Here is a 21,749-nt window from a genome sequence, read left to right on the forward strand (position 1 = left end):
TGCCTTTACGGTTGTTAAAAGAGTCTTAGTACTCACAGTCAGTGCTGATAATGCAATCATATAATTTGTCCTGTTACCTCTTTGAGCATTTGGCTTTTAGGTTTCATAGAACTTTGAAAGTTCCAAATATATTTTAATAGCCATATAAATAGGCTGGCGTTTTAGTATTTGCGTTAGTGTAAATTTGGACGATTTAATTGTTCGCTTGTTGACGTTTGGCGTTCCTTTTTCAGCACCAAAGGTATATGAAACGGGAACCTAGAGCTTAAGGTGGAATGTGAACCACTTAATGCGTACATATTTTAATGCTCTCCCTCCGGGAGTTGAACCCAGCACCACGCGCACCAAAGCCGCACGTGCTGGCTACTGTACCTTCCTGGATCATTTTACAAACACAGAACAAGAAACGGATAAATGAGTTTTGAAGTTTTTTACTTGACATCCTTGTGCAGTACCGAGATTATAAAGAACATGCTTCTGAACACGACCATGGCTGAAATCTAGTGCAGTTGGCTGGTACGTAGACCATAATGCAAGATTCACTCTTACAGTATAGACCATTCCTCATCACACTGATTTCCAAGAAAACTGGATGACGAACCATGCAGAGGACAGTGAATGTAGAACTCACCCACTACACAATACAGACCTTTACACAGTAGTACCAAAGGGATCTACTAAAGGGATGTATGATCCTTGAGTATTGTACGGATAATAAAAATTAAATCGAGAAACACCGAAATCTTAAATTTTGCCCTGTAGGCTAAAGGAGCCACATGGTAAATGAAAGTGAATAATTAATTATGGAAGAACTGTTTGAATGAGAATGTGGAAGGAAACGGAAGAACCCCGAGAAACCCTACGAACACGGTGTTGTACCACAAACTTACATAGTCAAGATTTGAGTTATGTGAGACTGAGATTGGTTACTGGAATGGGAGACATATCGGAGATTTGAGTAGATTTGAGGAGATCAAAGAGGTGGCCGGAAGGTAGTGTGAAGATTAATCTTCTAAAAGAGGATAATTTTGTCTATACTGATTTCGCACAAAATAGAACCCACTGGTGGGCTTTTGTTTCTGCATTAATTTGTGTTTTTCAACAGAGAATGAATTAGATATTGTTGTTCTTTTCCTTTGTATTCTTCATTGCTTTTGTTCGATCCACAAATATTTTTGATTCCTCTCCAAACTTTATTTCAAAGTTCCTTACATGTTTTAATGCCTTTTTGTCGTACTGTCTGTACATTCCCAATATTTAGCACGGAACATCAGCTGTATGATTTACGTGATATCAAGAGTTACAAAGTGAGTTTTTGTTCTACCATATTGCTAATTTCATTGATTTGAATATTTTACAATTTAACGGCACGGCCGATCAATGTTGGAGCGCTCACGTCTTGTGTGAGGGGTCCTATTTCGTTCCGAGGCCACGTGAGTTTGTGGACTACATCTTGTCCGTGAGTTTTCTCTGTTTTCTTTCTTTCTTTCTTTTTTTCTTTTTTTTAAAATTCTCATTTCATCAATTACTTCATAATCATTCACTTTTCATTAATCACTCATCCCCTTTAATCTACAGCGCATAAGCTTGGGACGTACAACTTAAAATTTCATTCATTTTTTATACAGTTTAATGTTTAGGGTATCACTTTACAATCTAATTGACTTGTAATACCGTAATAAATGTAATTTATTAGAGCTATTGATCATGTTAGTTCGTTTCGTTTTGGCTAATATGTTTTCTTTGTATTTCAGTTGGTTATGGAAAAGTTTAGGAAATACCAAACAGAAGCTTTAGAGCAGTGCGCTCGAAAGAAAGCCGACCTAGAGGAGAGCGAGCGAAAGAGGAAAGAGCGTTTGGAAAAGAAGAAAGCAGAGGAACAGTCAAGACTTCCAAATCAGGCACAGATAACTGAACTCACCGAAGAGGAGGCACAGTCACTTCAAAAAGAACTAGACAAGGTATCTCATCTTCAAATATATCATCATAAAATATGTCTGTTGTCAGTCATATTGTCAAAAACAATGTGGCTGACAAGAGATACACGATCAAACACCTTCCCACTTCTATTTTGTGTGTGTATTCTGAAGATTATCGTGTAAGTATTATTGGTTTTTCTTGCTTTTCTTGTCCTTGCGTCGTCGTAATTCTCATGTTCTGATCACTTGTTCGTCTGCGTTCCTCTGTGTTCGTCGTAACTGGAGAATATGTTGAGAGATATGCAAAATCCTGGATATGTAGTTAGTACATTCGCTCTGCATGGTGTAAAAACTGAAATCAGTCAATAGTTAATTCAGGAAAAAAAGCTACATTTCTCCCCAAACAAATTATTTGTAGAAATATGCAATTGCATTATAATTTTTCAGTGTATATATATATATATATACATATATATATTAATATATATATATATGGGCTCCAAATCAGCTATCCCGTGCTTTAATCACAGTGTTTCAGAGTTAAAAATAAAAGGCAAGATTGGTGTAGAGAGATCTGCTAAAAAAAAAAAAAAGTCTGTTCTCTCGACGTTAAATGCAAAATTGGTGAATTGTAAAATGATGAATATTCGCCTGATCTATGAGGTAATAGAAGCTTGATATTTAATGTGCAGTTGTTTTTTTAAATATCATTTCGTCATAATTTACTAATTAGTTTTGATAAATTTCATGGCGTTAAATTTGTTTTTTTATTAGCACTTCATATTTGATACTTTTCATTATAGTGCGCTTTGAACTACTACTTTATATTTTATATATTTTAACATTTGCGTCAGTACTAAAAGTAAAGAAGGTATGCCCTCTGTTCGGGACAGATCTATTTATGAAGGTACACAGACTGTGTACCTTGCACAACCTTTGGCACATACTGATGATGTAGTCAGAATATGCTTCAATCTTTGCTGCTTACGTTTCTCCAGGTACCAATTTTACAGAGGTTAGATGAACCCTTGAACTACATTGGAACGAGAGTATAAAGAGAAATAAATCTTACTCCTGCCGGGAACCGAACTCTGGCCGTTTGGTTGGGAAGTGGATGTCTTACTAACTATGCCACCCAGGGTTTGAAAAAAACCAACCCACCTGGGCCCATATGGGTTTTTTAGGGTTTAATTGGGTTTTTTCGAAATATTTTAATGTCTTTGGGGTAAAAGTGTTAAAATATAATTTACATTTCAAGATTGTCATTGTCACAACTTGCAACAACTTTCTATTCACTGCTGCTTTGAAAAATGACCCAGGGTGTCTATCGGTCACAAAAGTCAGAAATGTCACGAAAAAGTCACGAAATCAGAAAACGGTCATGAAAGTCACGAAATTTAGCTTACAAATGTAAGTACAGATTGGAAAATTTTGCTCTATAAAACGTCAAAGTTCACCATCAAAAATGTCAATGGTCGGCTTTAAACGCTGCCAAATCTCAAGCAAAGTACAATTCTATCACATGGATGAAAATTCGGCCTAATTTGCACCCAAATTCGCTCTTGAAAATATAAGGAAATTTTATAATTTGGTAAAGGTCAGGTCATGAAAAAGTCACAAAATTTCATTTTGGAATTTTAGTAGACACCCTGTTAGGGTGTCTATCGGTCATGGAAGTCATGAAAAAGTCACGAAATCAGAAAATGGTCATGAACGTCAAGAAAAAGTCATGAAATTTAGCTTTTGGGTCACGATTAAAAAAAAAAAAATTATAAATATAAGTACAGACTGGAAAATTTTGTTCTATGAAACGTTAAAATTCACTACCAAAATGTCTATGGTTGGCTTTAAACGCTACCAAATCGCAAGCAAATCATGCTTCAATCGCATGCATGAAAATTCGGCCTAATTTACACCCAAATTTGCTCTTGAGAATGTGAAGAAATTTTATATTCGGATAAAGAAAAGGTCACGAAAAAGTCACGAAATTTGGAATTTTAGTAGAATGGGTATGCAACATTCGGAAATAAAGCTGCTGTTTAATTTGAAATCCATAAACAATAAGAGGTTAAAGGTACTAAAAATTCACCTTATATGAAAATTTTTACCTACACTTACAAACAATTTTTCAACTTAAACTACGTAAAAAATCAATTGTGATAAAACATGGTGCATATTTCCATTAGAGAATCCCGATTAGCCCCATTGGTTACAGTTGAAATGGAGCGAGGATAAGCGGCTGCAAGGTGAACTCAGACGATGAGAAAATAGTTTTTACCAAAATTACTTGATTTTTGATACAATACGGCGTATACTCTCCGTGAGGCTTCCCAATTGCCTTTACTGCTTGAGGTTAAAGGCTGTCGTGCATGAAAGGATTAATTATTTCATCACCCACTTCAAAAAATATGTCCCATGTTAAATGTATATATTTGGATTTAAGCATTATGGCGTATATTTACTTTGGGCTTTGAGTTATTCTCACTGCGTGGAGTTAGAATCAGTGAAGAATAAATAGAAGGGTTTACCCCGTACCATGAATTTGCATATGTCTCGATATCTTTCGTAAAATAATAATAGATTTTTTGGAAATTTTACGTGTTTTCTTGAGATTTTCTTCGGGGCGGGAGAAATCCATTGTTTGGGCTTAAAATCAGTCAGTGATGATAGCAAATTACCCTATCCTAATTTAAAAAAAATTGCAAAAATGTAAAAATTATCCTGTTTTTATCAAACATAGTAAAATTATTAGAGATTAAGACGCTGAAGAATATCTCCAATAATAACGTAATAGGATGGATACTAATAATTAAAAGTAAAACCTTGTACTAACTAAAGCATCCAAATGTTGAAACGACGTAGCGACGCTACATTTCAATTGTCCTTTGTCATCGTCACCATGCTTTTTTTTTTTATTATTTATTTATAAAGAAAGAAAAAAGGTTACTGGTAGTAGAACTACGTATTTCTATTAGTATCATCCAATTGTATGGAAAAATGTTAATATTTCCTTGAGTTGATGTTAAGATTTCGTGTTTAAAAGCACTACCTCCATTTCCTAACAATCACTCAGGAAATACTAACAAATACGTATGTCGTACTCAGGGATGACAAACTTTAGAATCAGGAAAAGTCAGGAAATTTAAGGAGTCCGGGAATTTCGATTCGCTAAGAATGAGATCGTAAAAGCATAAATTCAAATTTAAGACTATTTCAGATGGTGTTTGAGTGCTTGGTTTTAATTTTGCAACTTCAAACAGAAACTTACCTGTGCGTTCCATAACGATATGTAACCAACATATGTTCTGTAGTTGTGTGCATTATCTTTTGCTTTAGCTTGTGCAATAGAATATCGTATTGGTGAATCATCCATAAAACGCAGCTGCATCAACGATCCAATGGTAAATTCATGTTCGATGCATGAATTCCAACTTTTTTGTTTGTTTGGCTTTATTCCCAGGAGCTTCGATTTTTTCGAAGTATTATGTCCTCGTTAAGTGATGGTAGCTAATGACACAAAAGGGTTTTGGAATACCCACCAATATAGTAGTCTGTGCCTAATTACGTATCAGGGAAAGTTTCAAAAATATTCGAGAAAGCCGGAAAAGGTCAGGGGATTCTTTCCCGTAATTTTTGTCGCCACACTAATATTAATGAATTTGATAAAACTACTTATTCTGTTATTTTTGTTAATAATCTGTAAGACTAGCAGCCTACAAGAAGTAACACAATAAGGTTCGTGCACAAATGTACAATAACAGTAGAAAAGAAAGAAAGAAGGTTAGTCAGCGAGCGGAACGAAATCTTAGGAATTTGGAAAGAATATATGTGTTGACATGATGTATAAGAATAGGGATAGGCCGCATAGTCCAAATGTAACTAAGTATGGTACAGGGTTGGCTCGTTTAAACCAGATGGTTTTTTCAAAAAAAAAAACAACTCGTTTAAACCAAAAAACAAAAAAATGTTCGTAAAAGTGTAAGTGTTTGTAAAATCTTGATGAACACACATTTGTGGGTTATCACGTTTCACTCCCTTATATTATTCGTATTATATTCAGACCTAAATTCCCCATTCATTACTCAAAAAGATTATACTACAAAAGCAACTTTTGTTTACAAGTTCATAAATGTTGTGATTTTTTTGTAGTTATTATTATGTAATTGCAATCGAAGAAAAATTCTAAATATTGTTTAGTTTCAATGTTTACTATGGATAAAATACATCGAAAATGCCGTACTTTTGTGTGTGTGTGTGTGGGGGGGGGGGTCATACAGACCCCACGAGAGGCATTTAGTGAAATAAGTATCTTTGGTATCTATTTATGTATAAATGAGTTTGAGCCAAAGTGGACTCAAATAATTCGTATCTTTATTCACTTTTCTTATTGATATGCAGATTAAGTCGGTGTATTTCTTTAATTTGGACCAATAAAAGTCGTTGTTAACTAACTTGAACTAAATTAGTTCTTCTGTACTCCGTAGTACTTTGAAATTGTTCATATGTAATTCTGTATCATGGTTTCACTTGTGCAACTGTTTATCTTTTTGTCCTTCTGAATGACTCTTGACAGTTATATTAAGAAGCATGTAGAGATCAGTACAACGTATTTTTTTTTTTTTTATCAGGATTCCTTCGTGAGTGAGTCGGCAGACGTATCGCATTTGTGGCCAATTAGTCCTGGTTCCGAGTTCAAATGGAGGACAATTTCTCTCGGATGTAACTCGAGAAGCGGTTTTTATTCCGCTTTAAGCTTATGTGACCCCTTCCAGCATAACCCGGTTGTTGCATAACATCAAGGCGAAACAAACTTATTTCTGTCCATATATGATATGAATATATAGAGCAAATCATTTAAACCATAAAAACCTGGTTTAAAAAAAAAACCTGGTTTAAACCAAAAAAAACGGTTTTTTTGGTTTTTTTAATAAAAACCATGGTTTTTGCCAACCCTGGTATGGTAAAGGGTCTACGGGATTGCTGACGAGTTTTGAAAGGATGTATTTAAGATGAGGAGAGATGGAAGGACAACCGGATAGATATGAGCAGGATTCCCACATTCAGGAAAATCAAGGAAAGTCAGGGAATGCCAGGGAGATGAAAACATGTCAGGGAACGTAAATGTGCAAAGCAATTCATGAAGTGTAAACTTTGTTTCTTCAGAACTGTCGCAGCAGAGTGTGAACCGTTTTAAAGGAAATTCCGGTTTTGAGCCATTTGTTTGTTTCTTGCACTCAGAATACGTAGAGAAGATGGCCAGCATCAAGTTAGATGACTTCTTTGCAAAAGTAATGTTCAAGAAACAAGAATATTCCGATTTGTGGCATGTGAAAATATGTTTAATTTTATCGCACGGCAATGCCTCAGTGGAGGGCGGGTTCTGAAGTCAATAAGACCAACCAAATCAGTAGAAAACGAAACCGAAAATTCTCTGTAGCACAGAGGCTGGTGCATGATGCAATTATGTACTATGAATGTGTATAATCTGTTCCTATTGATCGAAGAATGGTTCTCTCAGTTCGTTCAGCTCGGAGATACTATGATGAATACTTTAAACAGAAACAAATCCAAAGTGCAGAGGAAAGTAAAATTAGAGGTGAGGAAAGAAAACTAAGTGCTGAAATTAAGAAATTGAAAGAAAGAAGAAACAAATGGAATTATATTGCAAACAAGAAGACTTTCTCGTATAATAAATTCAAGAACAGAAAACAAAACAAAATTCTGATTAAAAATGAAAATATGAGGAATAACATGTCTCAGAGTTGGTAATATTAGAACTGATAGTATTAGGCTCAGGGAGAGTTGGTAATATACTCTTGACTGCTTTTTATTGTTTTTTTCAAGCAAAAAAAGTATGATTTGCAGTCTCAAGTTACCGTATCAGACATATTATTATATACTTACATATTAAATTTTGTGTAAATAACAATTACTCATATTGGACATAACAAATATATAGATGGTAATTAAAGGTGTGTGTGTTGGACAGCTATGGGGATGAAGGAGGCTGTTATAAACGTGTATGATAGAACTTACTCCCATTTATATTCAAGAATTGATGTCAGGCTAAACAATAATTTGTGTCAGGAAATGTCGATCTTCACTTTTTTGTGGGAACCCTGTATGAGTTGTCTAAATCGAATTCGTTAAGAATGTGGAGGGAAATGCGAAAAAAAAAAAAAAAAAAAAAACTGCCGACTCGATAACGAAATATGTGAAGTAGGAGAGCGGGCAAAAGGTTTTTTGAAAATTACAATGGCTAGGAAATCAAACCCAGTAACTTTTTAAGTGCTGTTTTTCTCTCATCGTATGCAGCAAAGATTCGAGTTTGAATACTTCATAGAAGGTTGTATAGGACAAATGAGGAAGTTGCGAAAAAGTTTGGGTTTAGAAAGAGTATAGAGTTGCCAAATCTTAGAGCACCGCCTGGGTTCGAAACACGTTCTAAAGGTTTACGGGCCAACGAATTAAATCTACATGCTTGAATATTAACTTATCAATAATTAATTATTTATATCTTACGTTTATACTTATTTACAAAGATTCTGTTTTGTTGTAAACAAAGGCTGGATTTGAATTGTCTTCATTGTTGCGTCTGTATTGTCGGGCAGCAACAACGCTGATTACATTTAATGATTTAAAATTTAAAAATTATTTACGATAAAAATGAACTATATAGTTAGTTTTCTGTTTTGAAATCAGATGGCGAAAACAGAACATTAGTGGATGATGACCGAAATTTGTGTTCATATGAACTTGAGCTTAATATCTTAAGATTGCTACGAAACAGTTCTTGAAAATACGACTTTTTTGACACACTGGGAGCTCCAAAAATAAGAATAATAAGGTAGATGTCTATAACCACTAGGCTTTGTGTTTATTTAATTTGGTTCAGTATACGATTGGTTAGTTTTAATGGTAGTTTTTGATTTTTTTTTTTTTTTTTTTTAAGTGAAGATGTCAGCGGAATAGTAATGTTGTTAGTAGTTACTTATAGTAATTATAGATGAAGCAACGGAGATAACAACATGTAGAAATGTTCCGTTTCAACTTTGTCCCCAATTACACAAATGATGCCAGTCTCCGATCTGGCTTCCAGCTCAATCTGGCTAGTAGGAGCACAAGAGATGAATGCTATTGGTGTAGGTAATCAGTGAAAGATTTATATAAAAAGGGAAGGTATATGTTGTGTTGGTTTGTCTAGGTAAGTCTTTTGACCTGGTGAATTAGGAATTGTTGACGTTCTTAAAAAGGATTAGCAATTAGATTTCTGGAGTTTCGTCATCTAACATGGGAATGAAGCACCTGGGAAGTGGAAATCTAAAACACACTGTATAACGTTGGGGAGGGTTCAGTGAGTTGTATACGAAATGGAAAGTAATGAATATGATTGAATATGGATTGCGAGAAGAAAATGCAAAGTGTCTACGCGTGAAAAAAAAGTAGGCTAAAGCAAGAGTAACGGTTGCTGTTTGGCTAAGTGGTAAGGGCAGTCGACTCCGGAGTGTGAGGTCATGGGTTCAAATCTCACCGTTGACTACCATTTATTTTTTCTATGGAAAAATCAGTGATGAAATGACACTGTATACCCATTGCACTGGAGTAGGTAATTATTGTGGGAAGTGAGAAGGGTGGAAACACGTTAATATACACATGCGTGCAAACGAGGATACTAAAGATATCATGTTCTAGATACGTGTAACTACATAGGGATCGTGCAAGACGTAAAACTATAGAAACAGATACAGAGAAATATATGTTCAGTAATGAACATGTCGAAGAACAAAAAAAATATATGCAAAAGCATGCATTACAGTATTATCATTTGATAAATGACTAATGTCCGCAGTCTATATATGATTGGACAACATCTTGCGGAAAGCAGTGCTGCACAGGGGTGCAGAATGTTCTAGTATTCTCGTTGTAGTAGCCACAGGCATACCATGAGTACAATAGAAAAGTCTTGAACACAGGATTCATAAATTATTTATATATGAAGATGTTTTTCACAGCAGCACAGAACAAAATCATGTGCTAGTACGTAGGAATGGATCTCACGATAAAATGACTTGAAAATTCTGAAGAAGCTGTCCACTGACTGTATATAGGGGAATATTAACAAGTTCCGTTGTTTTACCAACTGGCAGTAAGGCTGCCATCACTGCGTGTTGCTTGAATAGAGGCCGTGAATTCACGATTAATACTATATGATTAGCCATATCTGGTACTATGATGCGTTTCCGCAGCCACGACAGCATATAATAATTCGTCATGATATGCGAGCAGCCACATTCCACGACCAAATTCATAGCATCACAATTAAACTTGTCTTGGAATTTTCCATTTGGTTCCGCGCACACAACATACAATTTCCGTGTGAGAGTGCCATCTGCTCTAATTGTTAGTAGTATGGTGAACGAATGTGTCGAGGATGTTACTGCCTGCTGTTAACATGTTGAAAATTTCATAAGTTACTTCTGCTAAATGTTTATGCAGTATCATCTACTTTTAACGTTAGGCTTATTTTTTAGGCCTAACAACACCTAAATATTATTCTATATAAATAATGTGTACTAAATAATTTAACACCAATTACCAAGTACCAGAGTGCACTTTAATATCATTTTGTATTCCCACATAAACTGATATAACGCATGTATAAAATTTAGATGTAAGAACCAATACATTTTATAACACTGCAAAGTTTGTCAAAAACACAATATATTAAAGAATAGTATATATCATTCTTTTTCTTCTTTTAACAATAATTTTACATTGTCATGAGCTGGCACCTATTACTGCAATATATTCCAATACCTGCGTATTGTATTCGACGCTCCTTGCTCCCAGTGGCGCTAAAGTATACTTCGAATACAGTTCTTTATTGATACTACTTTGATCTGCATTCAGGATAGAAGATCGGTCGACACTTCTAGTACGAACGTTGGCAATAAACGCACAGGCATTGTCTTCTACTTCCTGTCAGTTTTTCAATATCCGCTGGCTAACAAAGTTCATTACAAGTCGTGACGCAATTCGGTTTGCCTGTTTAAAGCACTGGATCCAAAACAGCGATGCTTCAAATCGTGGTATCCGAAACTGTTTAATTCAAGTGCTAGTATTTGTATATCGCTGTCACGTAGGATGATTCTGTGCGATCCAGTTTATCATTCGTTACTACGCGCATTTGGTCTGACAGTGCACGGAACTGATTACGACGATGTATTGCTGACTGTTCATTTTGTTCAATTTGACGTAAACATGTTACGACTCTTTCAGTTTTAATAATTTGAAATTGGGCGTGTATGGACGACAGCCGTCTATGTTCTTTTCTAGAGGGTCGCTAGAATGCGATAGCTTGACGTACCTCATCATCAACTAATTTACCGTTGCTGAATATGATATTATTCAGTGAAATAGAATGTGAGTCGTTTACGTCCGGCGAGGATGCGCATTCGTCGTTACTATTGTATATTATGTTCTTGTCTTCGTACATTTCTAGTTCATTGCCTTCGACGTGGGCCTTAATAATACTACCTTTATCGTCTCACATCTGTTTGCAAACGACCTATCACCATCACATATCACTTGCACAGTAATGCTACCACATTTGCGTGCGAAAATGAGCATATACGAGGGTCACTACGAAAGTTTTGAGATGTGAAATAACTTACATACTTAAAATCAATTTAACACTTACATTTTCTCAAAGTATTCACCATTACACTGTACACACTTTTGCATCCTCGAAAACCACTTTCGGAAGCAGTGTTGCCAGTCTTCAAGTGTTGAAAGTTCATTCTCGTAAGCCACTACAGATACTTCAGGGCTGCAAAATCTCTTCCCACGCATGCGATCTTTGACCCTGGGAACAGAAAAAAATCACACGGGGTCAGGTCAGGGCTATACGGTGAATGAGTCATAAGTTTGACCTCTGTAGATTCTAAAAACTGAATTGTGTTGTTGGCCGTGTGTGCGGCCGCGTTGTCATGATGAAGCAGGATCCCACGCAATCCAGTTCTTAGACGCCGTTCCCGAAGCTTCTGGAACACTTTTGTTAGGCAGACAGTGGTGTACCACTGGGCAGTAACAGTCCTTTGTTCTTCAAGTGGAACAGTTGCAACATGGCCAGATTTGGAGAAGAAAGTTGCGACCATGTTCTTCTTCACACTTCGCGGACGCTTCACTTTCGTGGGTAGATTTTCGTCTGGAAAGATCCAAACTGTAGACTGGCGTTTATTTTCAGGGTCAAATTGATAGATCCAAGTTTCGTCACCAGTAACAATGTCAGAGCCGCGTCGAGAATTGCCTCCATCAAATCTTGTAAGAATTTCTTCACACCATTCCACACGCATGCGGTTCTGCTGTTCAGTCAAAGTGTGAGGCACCCAACGAGATGAAACCTTCCTGAACCGAAGATGATCATGAAGAATTTTTGTTACTGTTGGCGATCCAATGTTCACTGTAGATTCAATGTCCTTGAAAGTTGTTCGAGGATTTTCTCGAATTATTTGTTTCACAGCGGCAATGTTTTCATCTGACACAGCTGTTGCCGGACGTCCAGCTCTCTCTTCATATTTAAGCGATGTCCGGCCTCTTCTGAATTCACCAAACGACCGAAAAATTGTAGCACGTAGGTCCCCAAATGTCCCCTGCTAACAGTCAAGGCTTTGTGTCTCGTTCAAACCACTTTTGAAATCGTAAAGGATCATTGCCCGAAAATGTTCCTTGCTCCATTGTAGACAGCCGAATACTGCTCACATCAACAAACAAGTGAAGGCGATACGGCCACGCCGATAAGTGAGGCGAGTTGAAACTTGCTTCGCTTCTTCGCTCTGGATACCATTACCGAACGCAATTGTTGGAATTCAAATACTGTGCCACAACAATGCGTATCTCAAAACTTTCATAGTGACCCTCGTACCACATTTCGTGCTTCACAGAACCTCACTTGATTTTCACACTACTCGTTCTGCGACCAGCGAAGCGCATGTAGATACTCATAACAGTAGCATGCTATTTACTTGGTTGGTTAATGGCTATCAGGTGGTATACAAAACTGTTTCAACAAACCAACCCCCCCCCCAAAAAAAAAAATGTGATCCCACGCTCCGCCGTTGACTTACTCTTGTTTTTGTGTACTTTTTTCACGCGTAGACATTTTGCTTCTTTTTCCTCTCAATCCGTACTCATTTTGCACAAATTAACTTTCCGTTTTGTATACAGCTCGCTGAATCCTCCCCAACGTTATACATTTTCACCTCACAGTTGCTTCATTCCCGTGTAAGGTATGTTAGCCCATCACGTATGAGGGATGATGTCGCCTCTCGGCGATCGAACTTTCCGAAGAAAGGAAAGGAAGAAAGGAATGTGGAAGAATTAAACCAGCCTGGGATCTTTTGTTACGTATCATCCCGGTATTTTCCTGGTGTCAATGAGGAAAATCCGTGAAAAATTTGCTCAGGGTGGGTGGCCTGATAACTTTTTACAGTTTTTCGACCGAATATCCCCACCAGGAATCGAACCCGGGTGAGAGCGTTAGCGACTCGGCTACCAAGAGTTCAAAAAAAAAAGGGGGGGGGGTTAGAGTAAAAATATCGAAATCTCATTAAAAAAAAAAAAAACTACGAACAGGCATGTGTTAGAATAAGGGAAGAAATGGTAGAGGAGTATGTAGTTAAAGAAGTTGTATAGGAATGTTGTATCTGCATGGGAACTTAACCAGTTTGAGGCAAGTGAGCTGTCAGTAATGCAGAATACCTGTAATAACGATCTAGAGCGGCCTTTCGCGACCGGTGCGTCGTGTATGGACCTTTGGAGGGGGATACTGTTCAGAAGACCTATAAGTCTAAACTCTACATTACATGACATTTTGTGTATACCGTGAAGTCTTCAATAATAAGTTAAAATCAGTTTTGAGTTACTGTACATATCAACTCGTGCAACTTAAAAAAAAAAAAAAAAAAAAAAAAAAATCAACGTAAATGTATCGTCAACCAAAAAAGGTTTGAAGCATTAATGTAGAGTGGTGGTTGATTCGTTAGTACAGAAAGACAGAACATACATTGTGAAGAAAAATAATTGTTCTTACAAATCCAAAGTTGTGTTTTTGGCACATGAATGTAGTTAAAATTCGGAATGTGGAATAAAATGGATCGTGAATTCTGAAATTTAAAAGTTATTGTTTCATCAGATTAGGCACAAGGTAGAAAGTAAATAATAATGGAATACGGGGTGTCCATATATGCTTGTAAGTAAAATTACCTTGGCAATACGAGAGTGAGTAGTGTGAAAGGTGACTAGATAAGACGTTTCATATTGGGGTTGTTTATATACTTTGAATTTACATTAGGTAGCGGATTTTTGTAAATTCGGATGATCCAATATTTTTGTTTCATACGAATTCGATATTGACTAGCTGAACCTGCGCTGCCTACACAGCGCATCATTCACATATGAGCATGAATCTCCTTGTCTTTCCTCACAGCATCTGTATGTGCCCCTTTACAGACACAACTGAAAGACGTCTTGATAAAAATCGGCAAGGGGTGTCATAAAGCGTAGATTTTTCCGGTTATTTTTTTAATATTTCGCACCGTTTGCAAGATTTGAGTCTACTTCCGGTTGGAGTTTCTAATTCATATGGGATTAGTGTTTTCTTTCTTCTTGCATGCAGTATGTAAATAAGCAAATACATTACATACACAATTAATTGTAATGTCAGTGATATATTGTGTTCATTAGGTAAAATACTCCAAACAATAAAGACTCATCTCGGACTGGAGAAATGGTGATCGTTCGTTCTTCATCATTTGGCCATGAAACAAACGCTGCAGAGATATACTAACCCCGTACACAAATATGTGGTGTTGGAATGTATAACTCGTAGGATATGGTGCTTCACTTAAAAAAAAAATCAGTACTTCCAGTGTACTCCTAAAAATGTAGTAAAGAAATAACGTCCATTTTTAAATATTCAATTAGAAGTTAACAATCTACACAAAATTTGCAATCGATCAGTGAAAACGATATCTTTCTAGAGTCTGTGGTATCCGAGAACTCACTGTCGACAGGATTGGTTTCGGACATATAACATTTTCTTGACCACAAACATGTAAACCTAGCATTTTAATATACAGATACTTGGGATGTTGTTGTTCGTGGACAAAGTATTCGATGTGCACTGGAACCAGATTACAAAACCTGATAAATTTATTTCCGTGGTGAAGCTAGTTTCTGTTAAATCTAATAATGATCGCTGACAAAAAATAAGTTACTATGAGGCTACATGTGACATTTTTTTACCTTTCCATAGGAAAAATTAGGCACAGGAGACACAAGTGCAAATAATAAAGCGTCGTCAGACGAAGAGGAAAGCGAAGAGGATGAGGATAAGAAGGGACACCTAAAACCAAATGCAGGCAATGGATGTGATCTTCCCAAGTACAAATGGACTCAGAGTTTGTCAGAGATCGAGGTGAGTACATTTTTTTCTGTATATTATGAGGATCATTTTATTTTTGTACTTATTTGTTGAAGTATCAAATTTGAAAGTCTATAATGCAAACATAAGTTTGTATATCCAATGTAGCGGAGTGGCTAGCTTGTCTTCTTCTCATTTTATCCATGCTTGAGTCATTCTCTGACGGCTAAAGTTCTAGTTTCCTTGCCATGATTATTATTTAAGCAATTATTAGTACAGCTTTCTTTTCACCTACTTTTCCCGGATTTTAATAATAATCTTTTAAATTAGTCATACCCGTGATGTGGCCATTTTCTTAATTTGAACAAATATCTTTGAACTAGCTACTATTATTAGCTCTTAACCGTTTGCTACTATTATTCTGCAATTTATTTGCGCAAGTTGGACATTTAACTATCCTTGTTCTAAAAGAAGTTAGATTGCCCTCACTCATCCCTCAGACCATAGTTGACTGTCAACCGGAACAAATTATGTATATTTTTAATTATTTATAGATAATTAATAGAAACTTATTCCTCCCAATTGAAATTGCAATAAGAGAAAATTAATTATTGTACATTGGTCTGGAGCTTCATTCGTTGTTTCTTCAGATTAGTTAATAGTAAAATAATTTGTACGTCTGGTAGTAAAAAAAAAAAAAAAAAAAAAAAAAATAAGGCAATTGACGTCCTCACATACATTTTTTTCATTAGTTTTGAGTAATGATGCGTAGATCAGGAAGGATTCATTTCTATAGAACGAATCCTTCAGTGGAATGAAGGGAACAAGACCGATTTAGGTTTGGCAGAAACAAGAGACCGATTTAATCACCAAGGTTGATGTGTTGTGAAGTGGATTCGGTTGATTAAGGACGAGTGTACGTGGGCTCAGTTGATTGATTAATAAGGGTGTTATCGAACAAAAACAATACTTCAGAAACTGGTGGACATTGCATGACAAAGGACCCAATATTAAACCTGCTGGCATATTAAGAAAACAAGTAAATCTTGGTTGTTCATTCACCTGTGTTGCTTTGCAATATTTGACACAGCAAGTACTCAACCGGCAAAAGGAGACGAACTAGTTTTATTACTAGGTTTACAGATACTTTGTTGCAGTGTAAAAAGTAAGCTTCTGTAACGTACAAGCATTTCTGTAGTACAGGCTAACGTATCGTCCATGTTTTCTAATTTAAGTCCTTAACGCCCAAGAGAAATGTACTTGAGATATTTTAACGAAGCTTTGTGTGTATATATATTAAGAACACTATAATTTGAACATATGCATTTATTCAGATAATATCTTATATCCTGCCGGAGATATAGATGTGTACCTTAAAAGGTACACTGGGCTTTTAAGGTGGCATTTTTTAACATTACACACTTTCAAGGGACCTACTTTGTGTAAAATTTTTCGAAAGTCCTTTCTCGGCACAGGTATACATCACATTTTTTGCATTCCCAGACAGTTGTTATATGGCACAGGAAGCACCTGCAACGATTTGCAAATTTGGCGGCAAAGTGTCCAAATAGGCTAAAGGGCACAGATTGTGGAATATTTCCTGGCAATTTGCTCCGCCCACCTCCATATGTTGCTTGGCGTTTTCTTGTATAATTTTACATGAAGATCCTCATCCAGATACCAATATTGCCTTTTGCTCTTCAATGTATGATATCCTGATAAGAGTAAAATAAAAATGAAATTCCTAATCAAGTCAGCAGTAACAATGAACTCAGATTGTTTTTCTGCCGAGCGTATAGATTTGTCTGCTCAGCAATATGTCCAAATACTTCATTGGTCATAAACAAAACAATTTATAGGGCGAAAGATTTTCAGGTTCTCCCTTCATCTTGAAACCATTTTTCAGCTCCATTTGTACATTTACCTTCCCAATTACTCACATATGCAGTATCTCCTTTCTTCCACTTTGGGAGAGGTTCACTTTGCGAAGTTTTATTCTTACGTTTTGGAAAGTCCTCTGCATTCTTGGAATCATTCATCGTCAACTCCTTCATTTGTGAGCACATCAGCCTTAGGTGGGAGGAGAATCAGATCAATTGTATCACACTCATTATCCACAGACAAGGTTTCTAATTCATCTATAACTTCTTGCGATGATAAGAAGCGACGCTGATAAGAAACGCGGCTTGTGCTAGACATTATAAAACAACATCGAATGCGTTATATCAAACTGCTGTTAGTGCTAGTAATAGTGTACACAATATGCTCTCACGTATATATCATAAAGAAGGAAACCTCAAACTGATATCGTTAGTGACCAGTGTACCTTTCGAGGAACACATTTTTTTCTCGCTATCTCACTAGCATACAACACAAGTGAATACTGCATTAACACTACTAACACTACTACATAGATCTTACAGACGTATCTTGATTATTAAAAACTTATCCTTTTACAAAATTATTGCAAATTTTCTGAAACAAGATGGCGAAATTGAAAAAGGTTGACTGTTAAGGAGAAAGTTTCGTTTATATCTTTTTCATTCCAAAGTTTAAAACACAAATATGCATATCAGTTTAACAATGAGACCACAGTGATCTCATTTATGAGATTTTGCAAGGCAGCGACATATATGGAGGACTCTGTGAACCAAAAGATAACTGTACCTTTAAAGATACACTGGGCATTAACGAGTTGAAGTTCTAATTGGTTCGTTGCTGGGCAGTAGTAGCATAGTAGTAGTAGTAGTTGTTGTTCTACTACTACTTCGATAAAACTATTTCTCTGATTCCGTCTTTAACTACTAATGTTAATTGACTACTGTACTTCTTAATAAAAGATAATTCAAGATAGTCACCCTCTAGTTAAGATAATGAAAGAACCCAATTATTGTGGTTGTCAATGAGGCTGATTCAAGATGAATTTCTTGAGGCTTATAACAAAGATGGCGATTACTTTATTGATCGTATCGTCACTGATGACGAAACTTGAATTAAGCAACGTAAAATAAAAAAGTATGCAAGAATTTACGGCTACTGTGTTTTGAGATAGGGAATATGTATGCTTAGTTGACTTTTTGGAACGTGGTGCAACAATTACCGCTGAAAAAAATATTTAACATTACAGAAGTTTTGAGGAGCAATTAGAAACAAACGTTGAGGGAATCGAGTGCAGAAGTTCTGCTGTTTCGCGACAGCATCCTATTGCACTCGGCCAAGCAGATTCAGGAACTCTTACAGGACTTCCATTGGGAAGTTTTCGACCATTTGCCATGTAGCTTGAATCTGGCACCAAGTCACTATCACTTGTTTCCCCACATGATACATGGGTAGCAACACAGCGCTTTAAAACTACGCAGATCTTTAGGTTGGCGTACAGGAATGGCTGAAAAGACAGATGACAACACTTTATGACAGACTTCGTAAGCTTGTTCGTCGCTATAGTAAATGCCTAAATTTGTACGGAGGCTGTGTCGAAAAGTAGTATAAGACTGTCACTTCAAAATGTATAAAGTAAAAAATGTCTATTTTTACTTATCTTCTTTTTATTCCCAAACGGGAGTTACTTTCTGGATTTTCCTGGTATTTTTGTTTAACCATGGGAAGCCAAATAAAAGTCTTTGTGTGAAAATTACATTAGCTTTTATTACAAGATTTACATTGTAATTCTTTGGCATTATTTTATTGTATATCTTTCACAAATTAGAAATTACTTTTATATCACAGCTTGTTCCATTTATCGTATACTGCGAGATCTATGTTGTATTTGTTAGTTTCTACCAGCTTTGAACTAGATTACTCGTAAGCTATATTTTTGCACTTAAAAATATCTGGCAGTTATTAAGTGTATTGACAAGTTATATTTGAAAATAATAGACTATCTAATCAGCAACTTAAAATATAGTTGTCTTGGATTTGCTTTTCTATTCCCATCTGGACACTGTAAAAAGAAGAAAATAAAATTACTTAATATTTGTGCTGATACAGATTAAAGCTATTAAATCTTTCATGTAAGGATGGCCCCAGTAGGATGTAAATTCTTCATGATTTTAATTCCTGCAATTTAATAAAATATGCTATTGAAGGCAACGGGTTATAAACCATCATCATATAAAAATAATGACATCATCTATTAAATGAAATATAGAAGCCGTCTGGTATGTTTTTCTTAAGTAAGTGATATGGCTAACCTTACCGTACCTTACCTCTAGCGAAGATACGAGATGTGTTCAAAAAGTATTCATCCTTATTTTTCCCGCGTAAACCAATGAAGCGCGGGGAACTTTCTTGAGTGTAGATGTAGAGGGGGCACTCATGCGAAGTCGTGAATCGAAGTCGTCGGATTTAAGATTTTGGTAAAAGACAGAAAAATGTTGAGCAGTGATATTGCATCAAATTTTGCTAAAAGCTTAGGGATGCCCAAGCGGGAACCATTCAGTCGGATCGGTACATTCAATTTTGAGTGAATTTGCGCATGAGGAGAGTGTCTGCGAAATTTGATTCAGTCTTTCGTCGCCAAACAACGTTATTGTGTGTCGTCAGGATCCCTACTCACTCGACATAGCTTCTTGTGACTTTCGGTTATTCCCCAAGTTGAAAAATGCCACTAAAAGGAACCCGATTTGAGTCGAGAGAAGACATCATGAGGAATGCGACGGCACGGTTGCTCACCATCACCATTCCACAAACTGCGTTCCAGAAGTGTTTCCAACAATGGCGGGAGCGCTGGGAGAAGTGTGTGCATTACCAAGGAATATACTCGGAAGAGATTAGTGTTTCGGATTTCCGAATCAATAAATGTAATTTTGCCAACCAAAGATTCGATACTTTTTGAACACACCTTGTATATACGAAAGTCGCTTTTGGTTTCATCTTAAGTCGCTCCAAGTACGTAAAATTATGAACACCACTAAATTCACGTATTTATGAGTCCTTAACATTAAATTGTGATGGTCTGCCCAACATATTCACAGAAACTAAATAACCAACACATAACTGGTACTTTATCTACTATTAAACCCAGAATATAATCCATGTAGACTTTACCACTATAAACCGACTGAAGATGAAAGCTTCCAAAAATATTTTCGCTGAAATAAATATATTGATATTGTAAGGTTAATAGTATTATTTGGTAGATATTATGCAAGATATCAGATTGTGGATTAATATTTAGGTAGATCTGATCCATCAGAAAGGAATCGTATTAAAATTCAGATCGTGTGCGTCATATAGATTCGCCACTTTACATGAGTATGGTTTTTGTGACTAATTCTTCCCCTAGACACTTTAAAATATGTTAATTAATTCTTATTTGTAATTTATAATAATGACTTAATTTTATATGGTCATCAGTGCCACATTTTTTAACACTAGCCCGAGGAAGAAGGAAAGAAAATGAAATCAGTAAATTTGCGGTATGTATCAAGAGAATTGAGAATCAAATAATATTTACTAAAGTGTTTTTCACAGTCCTTTGCACCCTTCAAAAACAAACCGCGTAACTTGATGTATTACTGCACGCACGATTATTTGCTGATTGGTGAAGAGGAAATTGTTTCGTCTGTTTGCCGCAATATTTCTGCTGCAGCACGTGCATATATTCCTGCTACTGCAATGTGGATTACTCGTCTCACTCTCACACCATTGCCGTGACATGGGGCAAAAACCCAATACTATATAAGCCTAATCTCCCCTCCTTTAACAACAACTGAATATTGTTATTTTTCTCCAAATTGTAATTACAGATGAAACTACAATTTTTTATGTCAAATTATCAATTGAACGATAAAGAAATGGCGCTGGTATGTAACAGCAAGCATACTTATCATTATGGGAGATTATTTCTTTTTCATCTGTTACCTAAATTATTACACATATCCATGAAAATAGATGATACTTTTCCCCCTTAAGTTCAATTTCTTGATGTGCTTTCTACATTGTATAGCATGCGAACATACAAATAGTAACTTCAGTATTCAAAGTAAGTAAATAAATAATGTATATATACTATTCTATGAGAACATGAAAATTGGCTACTTAAGGTCTTAATTTTCTTCAAGTGAATTGAACAACATTGATATCGTTTGATAAACTATTTGCTTTTCTTCTGCATTTACGGGTTTGCCTTGTTTATGTTGTAACAGATTAGCTCGGAGCAGCACGTAACCTGCCGGCTTGCTTGGGCAACATCTTCAAAATGTGGTGCGCACTTTGCGTATTTTGTCATTTGTTGTAACAGTTTTCTCTTACAATTTTGATGTGGGTTCAAGATTTCGATCCCATATAAATACGCATTTTAAGTCGGATCTTAAATGTTCTTACTATGCCTTAACAATACATTAATTACCGGGTAATTCCACGGGAATGTAAACCAAAAGTGTATTTTCTAAACTTATGTGTTTCAC

At 36.0% G+C, this 21,749-nt stretch overlaps 2 protein-coding genes across 3 annotated transcripts in view; one reads left to right on the plus strand and one right to left on the minus strand.

Moving 5' to 3' along the window:
* nudC (nuclear distribution C, dynein complex regulator) overlaps window positions 1-21,749 on the plus strand; it is a 171,969-nt gene that overhangs the window by 30,142 nt on the left and 120,078 nt on the right. Inside the window, exons 3-4 of the mRNA XM_081759889.1 lie at window positions 1,755-1,961; window positions 15,235-15,396. Coding sequence (XP_081616015.1) covers window positions 1,755-1,961; window positions 15,235-15,396 — 369 coding nt within the window. The remainder of the gene's footprint in view (window positions 1-1,754; window positions 1,962-15,234; window positions 15,397-21,749) is intronic.
* The window catches only part of LOC145686507 (uncharacterized), an 84,091-nt gene continuing 81,080 nt past the window's right edge, over window positions 18,739-21,749 (minus strand). Inside the window, exon 5 of one of the 2 annotated variants that reach the window (XM_081759891.1) lies at window positions 18,739-19,282. In XM_081759891.1, coding sequence (XP_081616017.1) covers window positions 19,266-19,282 — 17 coding nt within the window. In that variant the 3' untranslated portion in view covers window positions 18,739-19,265. The remainder of the gene's footprint in view (window positions 19,283-21,749) is intronic. The other variant, XM_081759890.1, reaches the window with a different exon arrangement.

Source organism: Thermobia domestica, chromosome 5 (assembly GCF_964235325.1).
Source record: "Thermobia domestica chromosome 5, izTheDome1.hap1.1, whole genome shotgun sequence".
NCBI classification, from domain to species: Eukaryota; Metazoa; Arthropoda; class Insecta; order Zygentoma; family Lepismatidae; genus Thermobia; species Thermobia domestica.